This window comes from Acyrthosiphon pisum, chromosome X, assembly GCF_005508785.2.
Source record: "Acyrthosiphon pisum isolate AL4f chromosome X, pea_aphid_22Mar2018_4r6ur, whole genome shotgun sequence".
Classification (NCBI taxonomy): Eukaryota; Metazoa; Arthropoda; class Insecta; order Hemiptera; family Aphididae; genus Acyrthosiphon; species Acyrthosiphon pisum.
In genome coordinates, this window is record NC_042493.1 from 69,220,324 (window position 1) to 69,242,868 (window position 22,545).

The window sequence follows — 22,545 nt, forward strand, 5'->3', positions numbered from 1 at the left end:
ATACCGTCTCCGCTCAGAATCGTTTTTCTTATACAATGATATTATATCATTGAATTCAAATTTAATACCATCCATTATACAGTGACCCACTTGTAACCTACTGTACAGCAGAGCGACATCCACTTATACCCACCTTTTTATATTTGAAAAGTAAAGTAATTTCACTACAATTTTATTTGAGTAACGAGTAAAGTAACCTAATTACTATTTAAAAGTAACTTACCCAACACTGGCAGTATATTATCATGTTGTGAAGTATTTGAATAAAAGTATTCAAATTCATTTTTCCGTATTGGATACTTTTTTAAATAGGTACTTATTATTGTGAAATATTTGAACGTTATCTTAAATACGTTTTTTAACATTGAATACTATTTTATTGAATACTTTATTTTAATTCTTTTAATTCTTAATTTGTTTCTATTTATAATCCTTATTAAAATAGAGTGGCGTCGTGGACCGTGGTTATCCTTCAACGTTATAACTTATAACAATATTTTATTATATATTTATCATTTATGGACAATTCGATATCGTTTTTCGTCGATAATTAGCTTAATTATCATCGAGTTTCATAATAGGTCAATTCACTCATGATAAATTAATATAGTACCTATAAAATATAGACGTGATTTGCTGAGCTTGAATTTGCCATGTTACTTGTAAGACAAAAAATATCTGTATAGCGTCCTCTTAAATAATGAGAACAGCAAATAAAAATATTTCTATTATTTACTTACTTTATCGTTGTCACTAGAAAGGTAGATTATACGTCATGTACAAATTACAGATATCTAATAAGTAATAAGGTACAGACGTACAACGTACAGTAAAGACGTAAAGTACCATTCCATGTGCGTGTCACAGATATAACTAGGTGGGTATGTATTATGATTTATCAGTAATGGGTTGAAAAATAACTTCCCACAATTATTAACAACATACAGCATCGGTTTTCGCTACAATCAAAAGACGATTAACATTTTTTTTCTAATTTAATTAAATGTTTTTTTTTCTAGGAACCAGTTATCGTCGACGACGTTCGAAACAGTACGTCGGTACCAGAATTACCTTATTAAGTCAATAACAAAATATATATTATGCGATAAGCTTTTGCCTAGCAGCTATTATACTTTATTATTTAAAAATACGAAAATATAAATACTAATTATTATTAGTACTACCTATTTACCAAGAAAACGGTTATCAATAATCAATATTATCATTATCGTTTACTGTCGAGTGTCGACGACAATCGATGACGGTATGGGATATCCAAATACGTAATATAGCTAATATAATATATTAGCTATATTACGTATTAGTTATATTATAACTCTCTTTAGAGAAAAGTTCTTTGCAGTGGAGAAACTATTACTAAAAAATAAAAATGAACTAACACAACTGATGAGCATTTATTGAACGAATTATGTTTTTAAAATGCAATTAACAAATTTTTGATCATAACAAATTATATCAGAACTACCTTAATGGAATTTTGTTTTTTTTTTTCACTCAAATAGTCAAATATTTAACTATTTAGAGTATTAGGATAGAATTTTAAAAGTATTTGAGTGATTTAAAAGTATTTTTTACAACACTACCAGTTTACCGGACCCCGCGTGGTGCACTCGTAAGTGTATAATTTAACTGTAAAGTATTAAAAATTGGACTCGTGCTCGATACATTCTCCACTAAAATACACATCGCATTAATAATTATTATTATTAAAACCAATAGCAACAACAATTTATTAACAAAAAAAAAAAAAAATAATAATAATAATAATCTAAAAATCCCTGGTTTAGAACCTCTCCTGTTTGGACTGCTTATTTACCTTTTTTCACGACAAAATGTAGGCTTCCCCGAGATCTAATCTATTTCTGTACCAAATTGCATTGCGATCGGATGAATGGTTTAGGGATGCATAAAGGACGCTGTAGGTAGTATAGAGTACATTTTTTTTACTAGGTATAAGATAATAGATAATTACATTTTAATATGAAATGTTTTCTGCAAAAATGAATTCAACCATTTCAACCTATTGGCTACTATACTACTAAATACCATTAGGAAAATAAATTACTTTTATAAAAATATGAATATATCAGAAATATATAAGTACAAAAAAAACATAAACCGTATTTTTCATCGTTCTGCTAAGAAAAACAAATTTAAACCTTAAATTAACCTAACGCAAATTGTAATATTAATTAATTTGTGTGTTATTTTGATTTTAGATAGCAAAAACTAATACTACTAAATATTTGTTAACTGATGCAGTGCAAGCTTCGAGATGTTTCCAAAGAACACAACACACACAAACAGAAGCAATCACTTTAAAAGTAGGTAATAATTAATATTTAAATTTTTTTTTAATTTCAAATAATTTGTGTCACATGTATGTTTATAATATATAATATTATATTATTATAATTTATTATATTCTCAAATTCTCAGAATACTGCAGTAGTTACAAATTAAAAATATTAAATGTATTATTATAGGTATTACATTATATTACATTTAGCCATTCAGGTCTTGCAAACGTTATAATAACGTTATATTTGAAAAAAACGATTGAAATTTATTTGTAAATGTAATTATAACGGAAAGTAATAATCAAAAATAATTAAATACCGTAAAACAAAACATAACGATTAACAAAATATATTATATATCATTAAACAAAACGTAATTTATGGAATATTATCATTAAACGAAAAATAATGCAAAACGTAATTTAATATTTATAGAATATCATTGAACGAAAAATAACGCAAAACAAAATATTTTAAAATCTATTTATTTAAATTTTAAAAGGACAAGGTATATTGTTTTCTTAGAAACATTTATTTCATGCAAACATATTATATTCCCTATCCGGGTCATTACCTACCCGCATTAGTTATTATATTTAAATTTAATAGGTAATAGGTATTAAGTATTAACATTATTTTAAATAACGATAAACGTAAAACTTGTACAACATTTTAGTTCTAAATAAGGATAAACGCAAAACTTGGATAACGTTTTTATTCTGTATAACGATAAATGCAAAAGTTGAATAACGTTTTAATTCTAAATAACGATAAACGCAAAACTTGTGTAACTAACATAAAATAACATAAAATGGAATTTTTTTCAAATACATGCCTTGAGTAATTATTTAAAATTGACCATTATAGTATAATCGTATAGATAAATAATTATGATTATTTAGGATCAGTCAAATATTGCATCTGTATGGATACTTCAAAAGGAAATCGGTAATAATATGGCAACAGAAAAAATCGAAGGTTAGTAAACTAATACTATGTTTAACATATTATTATATATAATATTATTATTTATTGCAAGCATTGGACATTTATCTGCATTCTACAATTACTATTTACTATTATTAAATGCTAGGCAGTATAGGCAGTGGAGTGCACTTAGGTTAGGTACAGGTACTAGTTAAAAAGTTAGAAGTTACTTTTGTTGGTAACTCTTGACTTAACTAAGTAGTTACTTTGTTTAGTAGCTTGTTTAAGTAAATTAACTGGTTGTTTGGTTGTATATTTCCTGTAAATAAAATATAGGTACCTATTATTTATTTTTTTTAAAAATCATAAAATTATTCAAAAGTTTTTTTTATAAGCTAGTCTTAAATAAAACACAACGTTTCTCAAATCCTGAAAATTAGAATTTCAAAATTTCGAACAAATATTTAAAATTAATTAATTTTTATCATAGAAATGTAAAATATTTTATCATTAGATTATATTTATTTTAATTTATATGTACTCTGGTTTTTTTTATATATATATTATAGTATTTTTGGTAGTAAGTACCAAGTACTAACATAACTTTTTGATAACTTAGTTAGTGTTTTAATAGACATACGTATAATCTAACTATGTAACTATATTGCTGATGTAATTTATAAATATAAATATTATAACTATTTATTTTTTTTAATATTCTAACTTTAACTGGTTAGTAATTTCAAATTATCAGTGTAACTTGACCAGCCTTATTGCTATTATTTAGTTAAAAATGGTTTTAAAAAAGCTAAAAAACCTTGGTTTGGTCTCTGTATAGATATTTTTTTTTGACCCTATAGTGATGCTCACTTGCAATATTTAAATCGAAAATATCCCTTGATTTGTATCATGAATTTTATTATGATACACCACCTCAGTGGCGGATTTAGTAATTAGTATTACAGATTCCTTTGAATTCGAAAAACTATTTTGAGTGAATTTATTTATAGCTATAAAGTAGATTAAAAACTAAAGTATTTGCAGGTTATACCTAGTTTTTAAATGGCCATGAAAAAAAAATTACGGGAATTAGATTTTAAAATTAATTTATATTATATTCCTTTATAGGTTTCAGTTAGAATAATATTGTATAACATTGATCACAAATCTGAAAATATAAATGCAATGAAATGTTAAACTGTTTAAAATAAAACAAAAACAAACTAATTTTTCTAAAATATAGCTTACATTTAAAATATGTATGGAGAAGTTATAGTATAAATATTTAGTAAAAGTGTCAAATGTCTACAAATATTCTTTCCTGAATTGATTTTTTTATTGATTAGGTACTAATTTTAATCGTATGAATACCAATAAATAATAATATTATATTTGAATAATAAATTGAAATATTTCAGACATCAAATCAAACAATTTCAAAAAAATGTTGTTCATATCTGACCGAATTGTGACGTCTAATAATTTTTCCGAAAAACAGATTAAATTCATAACACGACACACTAGTGACAGTATAAATATTATCGTTCACACAAAGCATTTAGTGCCATGTATACTTAAATATGGTTTTTAAATTATTTTCAGAATTAAACGCAATGTCTTATCGTTATACGTTAGAAGAAATATTACAATTTTCAAATGATAAATTATCAACTTTTTCGGTCACGTCGTTCGTATGGAACACTATGAATGAAGTAAGTATATAAATAATTTATAAGGCATATGGGTAGAAATACGTCATAAAACACATTAACATTCACAACAGCTTAATAATAAATTATATCATTGATTATACATAGTCAATGATTATATGTATGGATGAAAATATAGTAAGCATTGGTATTAATTTATAATTTGTTTAAATCAATACATTGCAGATGAAGGTCCATTCGTGATTCATATAATAATCAGATAATAATCCTGTAAAAGCAGGTCCCTACAAAAATTTTAAAAGTTTACCAACGTGGTATAGGTACCTATAAATTATAATATCTAATCAATCTGATTTTTTTATTGTTACTTGTTACTTATTACTAATAAGTAATAATATTATAGTATTAATAGGGGACCCACTCAGGTGACTTACAAGATATTTATAGGATTTCAAAGTTAAATGTGAATATGTGATGATTTAGAAGTAAATATATTAACCTGTATAGAACGTTCTGGGGATCGAAATAGGCGCTATAGGTGGACCTTAAGAAATATTTTATGGGTGTTCTGGGATGTATATATCATAATATCATACGATATACGTGTGTGAAGTTGCGCCCCAAACAACCAAAACAAACCAAACCGATCGTAACTTGTAAGTTTATGGACTTAATTTGTAAGTATATTTATTATTTGAGTTGGTTTTTGGAATTTTTTAGTCAATAGTCCTTCCCACTGACGAATTCTCAAAAATCTACCCCAGCCCCCCTCACATACCGACCAAATCAAACCGGATGACAGATTGTAAGTTAAAGGTCTTCATTTTTAAATATTTGTAAGTTGGTCTGGTTCGATTTTGTCGATATGAGGGGGACTTCACACACGTGATGATTATGTGGAATGTGAATCCTACTTTTAGCCCATTATACATAGGTAGGTATTTCAAGACTTAAGTTTATATATTTTTTTTTATTTTTAACTTGGTATCCAGGACCGGAAGAGGAACTGCTGTTGCCATTGCTTCTCCTCCGGTCAAGTTTATATCATAAAAACAACGTTATAAAAAAAAAAAAAACCAGGAAAGTTGCTCTGGTATATATAGTAGTCATGGCACTATTGCAGCAGTACCTATCTAGGTATCTATTGTTTCAAGTATCCTTCGTCATTGAGTAGTGAATCACAATATACCTATCTATTACAAATGCAATGAGATAAATCATACATTCATACTTGGTAATTTAATCTTCTATAAGTACCTAATACATGCAGTGTAATCAAGGGTTAAAGTGGATAATATTATTATTAAAAGACAACGTGTGTTTCATTAAATTTGGCAACGTTGGATTTGAATCCCTTATCGGCGTTCACGACCCGAATGACGATTAATTAACGAACGTGAATGAACAGTGAAAAAAAATTATAATCGTTGTTGAAAACATTATTATATTTTATATGCTACAGATATATTATTATATTAATATATAGATGTATTGTGTTGATGGTGCCGTCGTGGTATTCGGTAATTTGTAACCGACTCATTGGCGCAAATAGGTGGGGGCTTGGGGGGACTTAGTCCCCCACATTTCTGCTAAGTCCCCTCAGTTCAAAAGTCAGTAATTAGTACTGAGCATATAATATAATTTTTAGAAAATATTATAGGAGGGGCTTTAGTCCCCCCAAAATAATTTGTCTATTTGCGCCTATATGAACCGAGTACATTTTACCACTACCAATACCAAATACCAATACTTACAATAATGCTGCCGCTACCACCGGCCGAATTATTATTTTCATTCCGACTACTAACACGATCTATTGTCAATAAATAAACTAAAATTTAGCGCAGCGCATAATCACGGCCAGTGAGACGTCTATACTATGTATATAATCAATGGTTATATAGGTATAAACATTAGTTCCTTCTGGATTTATTTCCCACTTAAGAGTATTATGTTGAATTAGTTTTTTCCAAAAATATCGCATACTTATATATTATTATTATTTTTTAATTATTACAATATATTATAATATTATACGACATACATTATTGTTATTATAGGTACTTATTAGCTTATAAGTCAAAAATAGCGTAGGTACCTATAGCTACCGTAGAATGGTGTGGATATAAAGGTCATGATATTAATTGCTTAAAATTAGTTTAAATAATATTTTGTTGAAAATAGAATTATGTAAGAATATGTACTTATATATAGGTAATAATATGTATACGTAATAGTGAAAAGTTTCAAGTATAGATAATATATCTTTATAATTTATAAATATTTTTTGCGCGGTAAAATATTATGCGTTTAATTCTAAATATTATCGATGTTAAGGACATTTTGGCAGTGGGTTACGGCAAATGGAACGACGAACCAAATGGTTTTAAAGGTGCTGTTTGTTGTTGGTCGCTAAAGAATCCGGTTTATCCGGAAAGAATGTACGAATTCAACAAGCCCATTACTTGTCTTGATTTCTCAAAAACACATGCCAACATCCTCGTCGCCGGGAGTCACGGAGGATGCGTCTACATATTGGACATAGCCCCAGAAATATGTGATCCGGTGATAGTCAACGAGTAAATTACCTATACCTATAGTTTTTCTCTCTGTAAAATTATATTAGCATTAGCAATGACAAAAAATAACTTTTTAATAGCAATATAATAGTATATAATGGAATAAAATATTATATTTAAAAATCCGCAGTATCTATGAACACTTCTGGTAAGCCAGTACGAGGTTATAAGTAGGTTAGGTAATCGTAATAAATTACTTCACAGTAAATTCTCTTACAATATCATAAATTTGGATTCTTTATTATTACTTATTAGGTGGTTAAAGTGATAATGGCAAATTTATAAATGGTATTCGATTGTTGACATTAATGCCTTAGTCCTTAGATAATATGTATGGTGGTTAAAAAAAAATTGTGTAAGGAAAAAAAGTTCAATGTTTTGTGGTGCTCTTCTCGCAGTAGGATAAACTTGAAATTTGAACCATATAGGTTCCCTATATTGGTAGGTATCGCATGCAAACTGCAAAGTATGAATTTAGGAGTTGAAATTAATAACCCTTCATATTTTTTAGTTTTGGACATTTACATTTTATTTCGTACTTTTCCTATCACAAATTCCTATCTTACTTTTTTTACAATAGAATTAATTTGGATTCTTTATCAGGTGGCTTAAGATACCTGATGGTATTTGATTCTTGTTATAATAATATTGGAAATCTGTAATTAACTCAGATTAAAAGTATGCCTAAATTAGGTACAAACATAGGTATATTGAGACTGACTATTTCTCTAAATATCTTGCAAATAGTTTATTTTAAATCATGATTATTAAATAATTCTTAAAGAGTTTCAACTGCTAAATTCATACTTTGCATGCGATACCTACCAATATAGGGAACTTATGGTTCAAATATTTCAAATTGTAAAAATTAGTTATAAGAAAAAATGATTTAGCTCTTGTAAATTAAACCTATATCAATTATTTCAATTAAAAGCATTAATGCATATTTTACTAAACTTTGGAGGACCATAGTTAATAAACTAGCGAGCCAAAATTGATGATTTGACTATCAACATTTTCAGAAAAAAAAAGATTTACCGGAATCCATTAAAATATATGGTAGTTACCATTTGAAAAAATAAAGTTGATTTTGCTATTGGTACACCTGCTTGTTCAAAAATTTTGAAATTGTTATAAAAAAATTGCCTGGTAAAAAGAAAGAAACACGTCTTTTTTAATTTTAACGAAATTCTATTTCATCGATCCACAATCGTTAATAAACCCCGCGTACAATGACATAAGATACACCCTGTAGAGTTTGGTACTATTACTGCTTAGGTAGGTACTTACACCTACTTACTAGTTTTCTTTAAATTAAGTTGTTTTTAATAATATTATAAATATAACTATAGGAAAAACTTACAAAACTTTCCTATATGGAGTGTTCTATCGTTTCTACAAAAAAGTTATACATCGGAAGACGAATTTATACTATCCGTGGATGACAATGGATCGGTACGAAAATGGTCAGGAGGTGTTTCCAAGACTTACAACACAGGTAACGACTAAAAAGATCGCATATTGTATGTAGGTAGATATAGCATATTATATTGTGCATACGATGAAAATATAGAACATTAATAAATTTTATTCATTACCTTTATGGCTATACTTCCATAATTATACATAGGTATAGGCAGCAGTTTATAGACTGATTTAGAAACAAATTACTTTTTGTCGAGGGACACTGCTGTACAGAAATTTATTGTAGACTGTTGTAGTTGGCTATAGTTACAAAGTATAACATTACATGTGGTATGATATTTTGATTTCCCTTCGTTAGAAAACGATTCTTTAGCCCCTCCCTCCTCCCCACATATCCCCAGGTAGAACATTAAAAAAAATTTCAATTTCAAATTAATTTCAGAACAAATGTCGTTAATATATTGTGGAATCCGAAACGACTCCGCAAAACCGAACAAATTCAACCATTCAACCATCGTTCAAAATATGCCCGGAACGGTCATATCGTTTCACCCAACTAATAAAAGTACATACTTTATTGGGACTAAAGTTGGTTTCGTCGTACAGGTAGGTGTCTACCTATATATTATTATATAACGGTGTTCCATTTGACATAATACATACTACATGGCAATAGCGAAATTATTATACACAGCAGACCTTAGGGCTTAGGCTATTATTTCGTTCAGTACGTGGCTTGTCTTTGAGTGATCACTGAACAGCAGTGTCGTAGACATGATTTCTGAAAGGGGGGGGATCAAAAAAATAAAACGACAATATCTAAATGGGAGGGGGAAATTGGAAAATCCCCCACCCTCAATAGCTTGATAGATCATAATATCACAAAATTGAAAATATTACATTATAGTGCATACTACATAATGTAAGCAAAAACAAAAATAATAAAAATCCAATAGGGAGGGGGTCTGACCACAAAGTCCCCCTCTGCTTTTCTACGCCACTGCTGAACTAATGAATAGATATATAATATAGTACCTAAATGTTCTTTTACAACGATTTATTACCGTCTCCCGTAAACATACTATACATAATACCTCTACACATACGACATACGTGATATGTAATTAACTGTAGGTACCTACAAACATTCCAATATTTATGAATGTACATTTGCCTATATAAGACGCCTAAACCCAAAACATCTAAAACCCCCCTCACTACGCTGGAGAGTACTTTTTCAATCTGATCGAATATTGTTTATTTGAGTAAAACGTTTGAAATATAAGACACTTTCCGAATTTGGAATTTTTCAATTGGTAGGTAATCATAATAATTTAAAAAAATGTTAGTATTAAAATTATTATGTTCTGATAATCGATCAGATGCGATCGATGCATAGTAATCTTATTAAGAAACATTTTTCAAATCGAATTACAAAATAAGTACATACCTGACTATTTACCTAAATGCTAGGTGTGTAGCACTGTAGGTAATTTTATAAGCAAATATTAATGGAGCTTGTATGGTCCTTATGGTACATAAAAATGCGTACATATATATATACACTCAGACACGCCCATAAATGATCAGCTATTTATTTTACTTAATATACAGGCATACAGCCATTTTATTCATTGTTCATCACTTAGGTAGGTATGTATAGGTATGCTTCACTGCTTCAGTGCTAACGAATTGTGTACAATTTGGAAACCGATTGAGCTTAAAACAATTAATAGCTATTACACGTGCACTTATACATAACATTTTACTTAAATGCATATATTATAACTTTTACAGAATACGGTTGACAGCTGCAATCATTACGACAGAATTTTCATGGCTCATAACGGTCCGGTTTACGGAATCAAATTTTCACCGTTCTGCTCGAGTATATTTATAACATACGGAGCCGACTGGCAAATTAAAATTTGGATGGAAAACGTCGACGTACCACTACTATCCCTATCTTATTGCGTAAGTTTATTGGGCACAATTTATGAAACGATTGTAGATTTAAACAAGTTAAGAAAGCTCACTCTTCTAGAATGCTAAATTCCCGGTTTCTAAACGTTTTTTAATTTTTAATACAACGCAATAAATTATAATTTATTTAGGTACCCATACAACAGTAACTACAGACAATAAATAAATACCTTAATATCAACAATCGTAACTATTTACTGCTAACTAACGGACGGACGGACACAACATAAATATAAGGTGTTCTATAAATGTAGGTATGTTTAGAAACCAATGGGACATTGAATGGGTAATGTGTATAATGGGTTAGTGAGTAGCCAGTAGGTACCACTCTAGTGCTCTGCTGTACCTACAGTATGGCATGTAACATATTATACTGTCCATATGGTAAGTATTGCTCAGGCAAAAACTTAAATATGGGTGAGTGGGTTGTGGGTATTGATAGGAGAAAAATAGGTCATTTTATAGCCTTATAGGTCGGTATAACAATATTATTAGGGGTAGGTCATCTCAAATTATTAAATAATTTTGAGCTACGCCATTTATTTTATGATAGATAAAACCACTGCTGCTGTACATTATAGGTACTATTGTAGATTTGGGCGCTGAACGTTTGGTCACATTGACCCAAAAGCCAACACGTTTGGGTACAAACAGACACAACGTTTGGACACATAAAATAAAAGGTATTTTATAATTTTACCTGGTAAATCAGAGAACGTTTGGGTACACTTTATAAACACGTGATCTACAATAGTGGTATACTCATATACTTTATCTCCAAACCAATTAATATCAATTACTTACATTATTTTGATTATTATCGTAATATACGCGACTACGAATTTATACGTAATACATGTAAGTACTTGTTATCGACAATAATCTTGTAGTAAATATCGAAGCTTTTTCACCCAGAGAAATATGATCACCTATATAAAAAATATTTAGGTACCTATATAGGTATAGAAAAATAACGTTTCTATAATAGTATTATGTCTATTTTATACAGAAAATGTATATTTATATTGGAATGTTTATCATGACGTACGTATCTATAGAAAATGATAAAATAAACATTATCTGGTGAAAGTAAGTAGGTACCTATATAGGTACATATATGTGGTTATTCGTTTTTGAATTAGGTACAAAAAAATAAAAAAATAATTTACATTCGGTGATGATTGATGAAAAATTGTTTATTTACGGGTAAATATCCAATGTCAGAAAAATGTGAACTTCAAACGCTTATAAAATATTTGTTTGACTTACCTACCGGTAAAATTTGTATTACATTTTCAAGATTTTTGACCGATCAAAAATTTTTTTTTAAAAACTATTAAAAATAGAAAAAACCTTATGCCTAGGTATATTAAATATTAGTAGCTCAAAAAGAGTCAAAATATTTTTAAAATTTCATAATACATGAACAATTTTCACTGAAAAAAACGAAATCGATTTTGTAAAATCCTCGTTTTTCCTTAATTTGTTTTATTTTGTTTCCCCCGACGCTTTTGAAAATTACTACTAGGAATTGTTTATTTTTGACATCTCAAAGTGTACTACCTACCTATTTAACTTGATTCTCTTTCCTACCGGTACCAGAAAAGATGCTGAAGTAGAAAATCGAAGCCTTTTTGTTGTCCCGAAAGCTGATTTTAAACAAAAATCAAAAAACACATCATTGTAAAAAAATATTCATCGTTATGCTATTAGAATCTTATAAAGCACCAACAGACCTGATTTAATTTTATGCAATTTTGGACGTTTTTTTACTTTTTAGAACGCTGTAGACGACGCCGATTGGTCACCCATTAACTCCACAGTTATTGTCAGTGTTAGCGGCGCAGTCATATGCATTTGGGACTTCGCACGAAAAACGGTCGAGCCTGTCATGATGTTTACGTGCAAAACCGGCGTACACTTTTCGTTGGTGAAATTTTCCAAACACGGTAATGTGAGTATTATTCGATTACCTAATATACGTATACTTGGCTACTCATATATGATTGTTTGAGTCACATTGCTATAAGTATTAATATTGTGAGTTTTAGAATATTGTCACTGGTGATGTAAATGGATTGGTTAGATGTTTTCACATCAGTAACATGCCTTCGCCGTCATTTCTCCAAGTAGGTAATCGTAATGTTTTAAATCAATAATAACTAATGAGCATAATTAATTTTAACGGCAAGCTAGGTTAAAATTATTGTTAGGCACCTAATTGAGAAGCATAATATTTCCAAAACACATAAGGTAGGCACATCCAGTTTTTTTTTAATTTTGGGAAAATATGTTTAAAACTGTTTAAAATGTCCAAAATATATTTATTTTTTTAAATGCTCTATATTATTTTAAGATGTTTTTGAACTACCTAATACCTATGTTACATATGTTAAACGCGGAAATACCTTTCAATCAAACAGCATTAAAAAAATCCTCACAATTTTAATTTAAATCAAACTTTGTATTTTTGTAAGTTAAAATGTTTCTTATTTTAATGTTAAATAATAATTAAGAATTTTGAATACGTACTTAATAAAATATCAAACAAATATTTGTATGATTTGATTGAACAATATTATATTCAGTATTCACCATTATAATATAATTTTTCATGACAGAAAATAAATTGTGGAATTAATAGCTTATAAAATCAGTTTTGAAAATATATTTTTGTCATAACAAATAGAATTATAAAGCTATTATTATTTTTAGAAATAAAATAGTAAGTTTTGGAAATTTATTTCATATTAAAATTAGGATACTATATTATCATAAGACTAAAAAAATGTTTTACATAATATTAATTTATGTATTATCAGTTTTGGACTATTCAATTATTTCTAAGTTTAGTAATGAAGTTTATATTATATAACTATTATACAGTACAACAAATTTTATTTTTGTTTTAGAAAAATTCTATTCTAACAGCTCTGGAGAATATGATGTCATCAAATCATGAGCTTGTTCAAATAATTAAAAAAACAATGATGAACAACTAAAAATGTTGGAACATTTAGTAGTATTAAATAACTTAACTTGTTTTTAAAATTGTTTATAAACCCATATGTTCACTTTTATTAGATAATTATTAATTTATCATTCGACAAAGATTAAATAGTTATGAACAAACATTAGATAATAAAGACTTTATTATGTTTATAATTACCTGTATATTTTTATAGTATCTTATTAAGTTTACATAAAAAATATTATGTATATAACTTAATTTTGATGATGCTATTTGGTGAGATCAGTGGTAGTAAGTTTAGACTGCTAATCTGCATACGCATGTGTAAGAAATAAACTTTCGACTCAAAAATAAGAGTCTACTTCACCAATTAGTGCTTGTAATAATGACATAAGCATAACTTATAATACTAATCAATATCATTGATTTTACATAGTACTATGTATAATCAATGTTGATACCAAGGACTGGAACTGTTCCGAAAAGAACCGGTACTCTTAAATACATTTTTTTAGGAACCAAAACCTATATTTTGATGTAGAGGTTTATACGGTTTTTTTCAGTTCCAAAATCCAATATTTTATCTATGGTGTAAGTTGGTAATAACTAATTATTAGTAATAATAAAAATTATAGAATTGTAGACCTATAAAAGTTTATCAATGCTAAGAAATAAGAATATTATTATGTGAACAAGTACAACAGAATTGTCATAAAAGAAATACCAAAAATCCAAATTCTAATTTCCATGTAATCGATATCAATATTATTATTGAATCGCAATTCGCAATAGCTGATGTAGAATTTCTGAAAATAATAGCAATTTGGACGTTTATAAGTGATTCAAAATTCAGAGTAAGTTGTCATATAAATTATAATTGTTACCTTACTAATATGCTTGCATTGATAATATTAAATACCTAAACCTAATGCGGGTATCGTTAAATCTTTTCTTTATACTATGCTCTGTACGATAATTCTACTAAACTGTTCTTCCATCTTCATTAACGCAGTATATATTGTTTAAATTTATATTTTTATATATAAGTTATAAATTATTATATCAAACTGAAACATGGGTCACCCAAGTGTGTTAAAAATTCATTCTTATTTGTTTTTCTAATAATAATTTTTTATTTATTTTAAATATTAAAATATATTATTTTATGAACCGTTTTTGAGAACCGAAACCTAAACTCAAACCGATGAAATCATAATGGTTCCAGTCCCGGGTTGATACTGATTAGTAGTCTTAACAATAATTTATCCATGTTAAAATAATAATTTAACTATTTTATGAATAAGATGTACCATGGAACTTGATCACATTGCTATACAGTGAACAGTGCTTCTCAACCTTATTTTTAAGATGACATCCTAATTAAATCTATAAAAATGGTGACACACTTAAAACAATTAATTTATTTTTGAAAAAGTAACAATTATAAACCTTATATAAATTGAGAATGAAACTATCTTAATAATTGGTTTTTTTTTTTTTTAATCAGATTCTATGGTTTTTACTATCATGTCATAACGGGCATAATAGTTGTATATATTTATAATTGAACTTTGAGTGACTGGTTGAGAACCACTGCTATAGAATATAGATACTCTATTATAGTCACGAGCTCGAAAAATGAGCGTTGTCATCATACGCCGAGCAGCAAATTTTTGATACTGTATATAAAATTAATTATAACAGGTATGAGATTTTTTTATACTGTTGGGTACCTTTATTCTTATAATCGATTTATTTTATAATATATGATGATATAAATTAACGTAAAGGGCAGCGCGACATTATAATGCTAAGAACTAATAGTTACAATGATGAGTATGAAAAATAGGTCGCAGGGGCCAACGTTCATTTTCTATGCCCCCAACTATAGACTATATTTTGGATATAAAAACCTATAAAAAAAATAAAAACTTTTTATTGATAAAAACTTACTGAATGATTTTTAATTTTGTTAAACCAATAATATAACGTTTTAGTGAATATTGCTGTGTAAAATTCAATAATTATTATAAAAAAAAATTGGGAATGATCTTAAGATAAATTATATACAAAATAAATTAAACAAAGAAATTAAGCTCTATTATATTTTCCCCAAATATGCAACATAAAAACGGAGGCAATGAATAACAAAGACATCACTAACACGGGCACAGGTCCTCTGAAAAATAAACAATAAAAATCATTAAATCAATGTTGCATAAATATTACATAATACTATAAAGTTAAAATTTGAATATAATATATATTAAAAATATAAAAAGGCCTTTGTAGCCCCAAAACTATGAATTAAAATAAATAAATAAATAAAATATTATGATAATTCAACAAATTTCTATGTAAAAACCACAGATATATAAAAATACTATATAGCAGTCCACTGCTATATTCCATACGTATAAAATGTCTCCAACAAAATGGCCGCCGATCATTATTTAATAGGTGACTGTTCACAAATTAAACTGATACAGTAGGTAATAAGATACTATTTTGTATATATCACGATTAAATATATACATGTAACATTGTGTCTTACCAATATCAATATTATACAACATAAATATTTACCTCTTAGATAACGACAATAATAATACCGAAGTCGGCTATTTAGTATTTTTTATAATAAATCTGTGGTAAAAAGTGTTGTTGTTTTTTAAATATTAAAAAATGTAGGAAAATGCTTACACTTTAATTCCAGGTGAGTCATCTGTGTAGAAACGCCACATACCTCCACTGCTAGTTCCAGTATTACGGTTTCTAACTGATGTAGTGGGTGCAGCAGTTTTTCTATAAAATAAATTAATCATGGAATATAGTTAAAAATATAAGGTTTACGCCAAATATATGAATATTTGAAAGTTTATGTTCTAAACAGCTACCATGATATTGATGTTAGAAAATGCTATTAATTAAGAGTGAACTAAAATAAAATTAATAAGTAACATTACAATAAATATAAGGTTTATTATTACCGCTGTCTAAGCACATTTCCGGCTGTTCTAGATGCGCCTGGTTTAGATGGTGACCTGGGACCATTATTGGTTGATTGCATTGCACTCGGATTTACTGGCTGAAAAATAAAACATGCTGTTAGTTTCTATTATAATATAATATTAAATATTTATTAATTATGTTCATAAGTTATAAGTTATTTTTGGTTCATTTTTAGAAATATTAATCTGTCTTAAAGAAATTCAAATAGGTACAGTAGATATAATATAATATTTAAAGAAGAAATCAATTAAAAAAAAAAAAAATATTTATAAGTGATAAAGAGCTGCATAATTTTGGTGGGCAATGTTTTTCCAGGCTGTATTGGCTTTTCTAAACCATAGGGAGAAAAAAACATCAATAAATCAACACAAGAACTATTATTATTGAAGCCCAGATTTAAATGTTCTTAAAAATATCAAAAATTGACTTTTTAATAAATGAATGTATGAGTATGACCTAAAAACTCTAAAAATGCCATAAAAAATTCCCCGGAATCTTTCAAAAATCAAGATAAATTTGTCAATTGTTTTATTAAAAACCAGAATACCTTATATTGTTATAGTACAATAGGTATATTTGATATTTATATACTTGTGTATTTTTATTTTTTTGGGTAACAATACTAGAAATAGGTTAAAAATTCATAAAATAAATGATATAAACTATTTTTATGAAGTTATTGAAAAAAAAAATATACAAGTTAATTAAAGGAAAGTATTATTATGACCATAATAATATTACACATAATAGGTACGTAGGTATATTTTAATTTAAATTAATGATCCAAGTAATATATGCCAAAACGCACACCTTAAAGAGTACGAGGAGCAGTGTCACACATATGGATATATTTAATGGGAGTGGTTATATTAAAAAATTATATATAATAATATGTACCTATATCAAAATATTTTTTAAATTGTATTAATTTTTATATATCTACGGTACTGCCCTTAGTAAAAAAAATACCAAGGGTGGTGCTATCCCTTCCCCCATGGGTGTTTGCCATTGATGAGGATTATTAACTTCAATCTCATTTTAATCCATTATTGGTCATATTACCTATGGTTGAAAGAAATGCAATTAGTTAATATCTTCTATCAAATTTATTTATTGAAAATGATGAGATGTGACTGATTAACAATGGGTTTCACCAGTTTTCAAAATTTCAATAAGCCGGCTTTTGCGAAAACGGCAAAGCACCAAGCCCTCATGGTCTTTGTAGGTTGTCTCTGTCTCGCAAACATTGTTAATATTAACACGAACACACCAGAATTAATTTTGTGTTGTTAGCTTAAATATTGAAATAAATTGAACTATTATCAAACTTAAATAAGGATATTATTTAAAGCATCTCATAGGCTTATATTGATATTTAAATTTTGAAGTGAATTATACTAAATTATTTAAAATAAGACTATTTTAATATGTTCATAACTAACTTTAAAATTGTACCTAATATCAATAAGTTAATGAGATACCCTAAATAATATTTTTACATTTAAATTTGATAATACACTCTTAATATTAAGACGAACAATACAAATTTAATTTTGCTGAATGCATAGTTGTACATGTATAAAATGGAGAAACAACACGTCATGCTTGTTTGGTGTCTTGTTAAAAAAAGACGATGACCTCTTTAAAGAATTTTTTAATACATAAGATGCAAAATGTATAAAGTATATCTGACACATATTTATCATGGTACCTAACAATTTTACTGGAAGACTACATAATGTATTGGCACTAAGGAATATACAGTAGGTACTTTCACCAGCTTTTAAAATGGTATGTTCAGACATCTCAACATGGATTTTGAAAATTTAAATCTGTTTTTATACGCTACCTACCTATACCTAAAATATCGCTGTTATATCTCTACCCAATCTCTGATATCTACTCCTCAAAATGACTAGGCATCGGTAGGCACTCTGGACTCCAGACAAAAATGATCAATTTTTTCCCACAACCATTTTTACCCATAACTATTATGAACAGTGTAATGTACTAATGTATACAGTAAGTAAATGACCACCGAAGTGCCACTCGCGCATAAGTCCAGACAGCGTAGCGAACCACATAGGACACGTATCGCGTTCCTGTCGATGGCCACTCGCAAGTATAGGTTGGACATGCCACCGACATTGCGAACGAAAAAAAACATCGAGCGGGGAAACTGACAACGGCGGAAGGCACGACAGGACAGTAAAAATAAAATGCTCACCATTTTTGAATAGTTGACGTTGAACGATTCTTGAAAACGGCGAAAACTGGTCGAATGGCGACGATGGCGGACGGAAGCAAAACGTACAGTGAAGACGTGTACCGCTTATGAATATTAGAACGGTGAATTCGTGTCGCCGACGCGTCCTGTCTGGTCTAGCGCTACGTGTTGGTGGTGGGGACAGCTGCGGGTCGCGGGACTGTACGGCGTACACGTTGTCACGAACGCGATAATTCTGGGCCGTGCGTTGGCATCATGGAGGCAAAAGTGAGACGCGTGGAGCACGATGGAGGCCGAGCGCCGACGGAACACGGTCAGCAAACAGTCGCCGGCGAACACGGGGATCACACGGCGAATGATCCGATAATCGTAATATTAATTCGGTAAAATCCTATAATAATTATTTATGAGTAAAGGTAAGGCTAAAATGCACCTTACCAACACCCTCACGATTTTCAATTTTTTTCAAACGACTTGTTTTTATGCTTAAAACGATGGTGTCATTTTTTTTACAGGAAACTAATATTTCAGAAGTTATAGTTTTCCAAAGTTTGCGATTTTACGTTTATGTGCTTGGGCGCAACGCTACTTGACTGCCACGCGCCTCTCCTATAGCAAATAAAATTTTTTTTTTTATAGTTAACTGTTGGCCAGTCATCTACCTAAAGATAATTGCTTTTTAACAACATTGTTTAATTCCGAGGGAATTCCTACCCAAGGTGGTTTTATATAACAAATCGAGGGATATTTTCGATTTTTTGTCCGAGCGCAGAGCACAGCAAGCGAGTGGCAACGCAAGCATATTATGTGCTTTTTGACAACCTTGGAATTAAACATTAATTCCAAGGCCTACCAAAAGTGATATAAAAAAAAAAAAAAAATGTTAAACAAATTGAGGTCTGAGGGATATAGCGCAGCGAGTGAATGGCAACGCAGACATCACTTTATTCGTAACAGTTCAGTCGATGAAAATGTAGCATATTGAGTCTTTATGGGTTATAATAATATAAAATGAAAACTTCGATTAACAATAACTTCGAAACTAAATTCGCACGCCGAATTCTAATTTCACCAACATTTTTTTTACTCAAAAAAAATGTCCCACAACTGGTTAAAATACCTACGTAAAAAAAAAATTTTGTATGGCCCGCGCGTGGCAGTGAAGACGTGAAGTAGCGTTGTAAAATCGCAAGCTTTAGTTGGCTATTAGTTTCCGGTAAAAAAAAATGACACCATCGTTTTAAACATAAAAAACTAGTCGTTTGAAAAAAATTTGAAAATCGTGAAGGGGTATTTGAGAGATCTATGATATCTAAAAATTCTAAAACAAATCAAATGCTACGATTAAAAAATGTCCTTAAACTTATTAATTTATAGTATTGAAAACTCCTAAAAAGGAATTATATTTTCTTAGTACAATAATGCCACCGCCCACCAGTGGTCACTGGTCAGTGTTCAAATTTTGTCAAAATCTTTATATTCATTATAACCTATTTACTATGTTATCTAGTTAGAATTTCTATTGTTTATAATTATTGTACAACAAGACATAGGTGATAGAAATACCTGACAAATGAAATAACTTTTATTTTAATTAATATTTAACATTTTTTTTTTTTTATTAAAATGTTTATAATTTGCAGATGATTGGGCTACATCTTAATCTATATTCTATACCCTGTCCTTCTATTTCTAGGTCTGAATAGATTCAGCGATTTAGAATGGTTAGCTGACTGTTCAAATGTAGCTTATCTTACTTTTTATTATAATGATACAACATGGGCTTTGAATAATTTACAATTAAAACATTAAAATAACATTAAAAAAATTCTATATATTTTACAACATAAATATAATAAAATATAATATATCAAATATAACAACAACCATAGGCGTGCAGCATACATTTTGAACCGGCCCTAAAGAACAATAAGCAGCCCACTTATTTTCTTAAATATGTACCCCCCCCCCCCCTTAATTCTGTTTAGCCCACTGTGTAAAAATGTAATATTTTATACGTTCATTTAATCACTTGTGTACCCGAATAATTATTATAGGGTATAGCCCCCTCCCCCCATATAAATGCATCACTGTACGACCATGCCTATAGCCTATTATGGTTATAATAAATATAGTAAATTGTAAATAAAAAGTAATAATATTTTTATGTACCTATTATAATATAATATTACTCTATACTTTTATAATTATATTAAACATCACATAGGTAATAAATAATAATATAACACTTATAACATTATAAGCATATAGTACCTAATAAATAATAAGTATTTATACATTAGTCATAATATTGGAACTCTTAAAAATTAGGTAGATACGTAAAATAAAAATAAATAAATAGACTTACAATATAAGTCTGCGATTACTAGGAAATAATATGTTATACAAACAGTAAGTACAATACTTTACCTTACCATGTAATATTTAATATGACAAAGCTTGCTCCATGTTAATGTATTGACGTTCTTCAGCCCCAATGAAGGATAGTATATTATCATGTTTCATGTGTGGTAATTGATAAATCTCTTGTTCTATCAACCATGAGTTTTCAAATCTATAATTATATATAAAAAAAAAAAAATTAATTAAAATTGTTACCTCAAGAGGGTATATTTTAACAGCTGGTGTATCAAACTTATGAAGTGCTTTCCATACTACACCATAGCGACCCCTTGAAATCTCATCAACTAATTCTAGAGGAAGTCGATTCCCCAAGCTATACTAGTCGACGGAATCTAAATAAACAGGAAATAATTTGTTATACAACAAATTAGACATAAATAAATCAATAAAAATTGTTTAGTGAACTTTCTGTTATGCACCATAGCGATCTCTTGTCTTTACCTCATCTAATTCTATTGGTAGATCGATGGACGAACGATTCCACAAGTTTGAATTATTTCGATATAGACCCTAGATATACAAGAAATAATTTGTTATAAAAATCAAACATAAATAAAACAATAACAATTGTTTAGTGAGCTTTCTATTATGCACCATACCGATTTCTTGCCTTTACCTCATTTAATTCTGATCGTGCATTGATGGACGGCCTATCCCACGAGTTGTTGTTATTTGTGAAAACGATCCTAGATACACAAGAAATAATTACAAATAAATAACAAGGCGCAGCACTTGCAATGACGAGCGTCATTTTCTGCAGTTTTCTTATAAAACATACTTTGCGCGTTCCAATAAAATTTGGTCACTGAGTGGTTCGGAACCAGATAAAAATCTCCTCTACAATTTGGTTCATAGGTGTTTTTATGATAAAACCACTCAGTAACCCATGCTATTAGAACGCGCAAACATGTTTTTAAAGGAATTTTTCGAGTGATATTTTTCCGTGACACGTCCTCTTAATAGATACCTATACTCAATTAAAGTAGTTGTTATCATGTATGTAGGT

General features: G+C 28.8%; 3 protein-coding genes across 5 annotated transcripts in view; 1 reads left to right on the plus strand and 2 right to left on the minus strand.

Annotated features, from left to right (window-relative positions):
- Window positions 1-14,460, plus strand: part of LOC100570230 (WD repeat-containing protein 78-like) — a 22,762-nt gene extending 8,302 nt beyond the window's left edge. Inside the window, exons 3-13 of one of the 3 annotated variants that reach the window (XM_016803754.2) lie at window positions 2,241-2,345; window positions 3,224-3,299; window positions 4,667-4,777; window positions 4,851-4,960; window positions 7,256-7,497; window positions 8,850-8,995; window positions 9,365-9,528; window positions 10,720-10,896; window positions 12,686-12,859; window positions 12,957-13,038; window positions 13,818-14,460. In XM_016803754.2, the coding sequence (XP_016659243.1) occupies window positions 2,241-2,345; window positions 3,224-3,299; window positions 4,667-4,777; window positions 4,851-4,960; window positions 7,256-7,497; window positions 8,850-8,995; window positions 9,365-9,528; window positions 10,720-10,896; window positions 12,686-12,859; window positions 12,957-13,038; window positions 13,818-13,867 (1,437 nt within the window). In that variant the 3' untranslated portion in view covers window positions 13,868-14,460. The remainder of the gene's footprint in view (window positions 1-2,240; window positions 2,346-3,223; window positions 3,300-4,666; window positions 4,778-4,850; window positions 4,961-7,255; window positions 7,498-8,849; window positions 8,996-9,364; window positions 9,529-10,719; window positions 10,897-12,685; window positions 12,860-12,956; window positions 13,039-13,817) is intronic. The other 2 variants (XM_016803752.2, XM_016803756.2) reach the window with 2 other exon arrangements.
- Window positions 14,461-15,950: 1,490 nt separating this feature from the next.
- On the minus strand, window positions 15,951-19,279 carry LOC100160371 (protein transport protein Sec61 subunit beta). Its single transcript, XM_001952201.5, has 4 exons — window positions 19,116-19,279; window positions 16,867-16,964; window positions 16,580-16,681; window positions 15,951-16,055 (listed from the first exon to the last, which is right to left on the minus strand). Exons 1-4 carry the CDS (start codon window positions 19,116-19,118, stop codon window positions 15,968-15,970), a joined length of 291 nt encoding a protein of 96 aa, XP_001952236.1. The 5' UTR covers window positions 19,119-19,279; the 3' UTR covers window positions 15,951-15,967.
- Window positions 19,280-21,560: 2,281 nt separating this feature from the next.
- On the minus strand, window positions 21,561-22,290 carry LOC103309203 (TGF-beta receptor type-1-like). The gene is made up of 4 exons (XM_008184070.1): window positions 22,156-22,290; window positions 21,981-22,049; window positions 21,772-21,857; window positions 21,561-21,690 (listed from the first exon to the last, which is right to left on the minus strand). The coding sequence occupies exons 1-4, from the start codon at window positions 22,288-22,290 to the stop codon at window positions 21,561-21,563; spliced, it is 420 nt and encodes a 139-aa protein (XP_008182292.1).
- Between the last annotated feature and the right edge of the window lie 255 nt (window positions 22,291-22,545).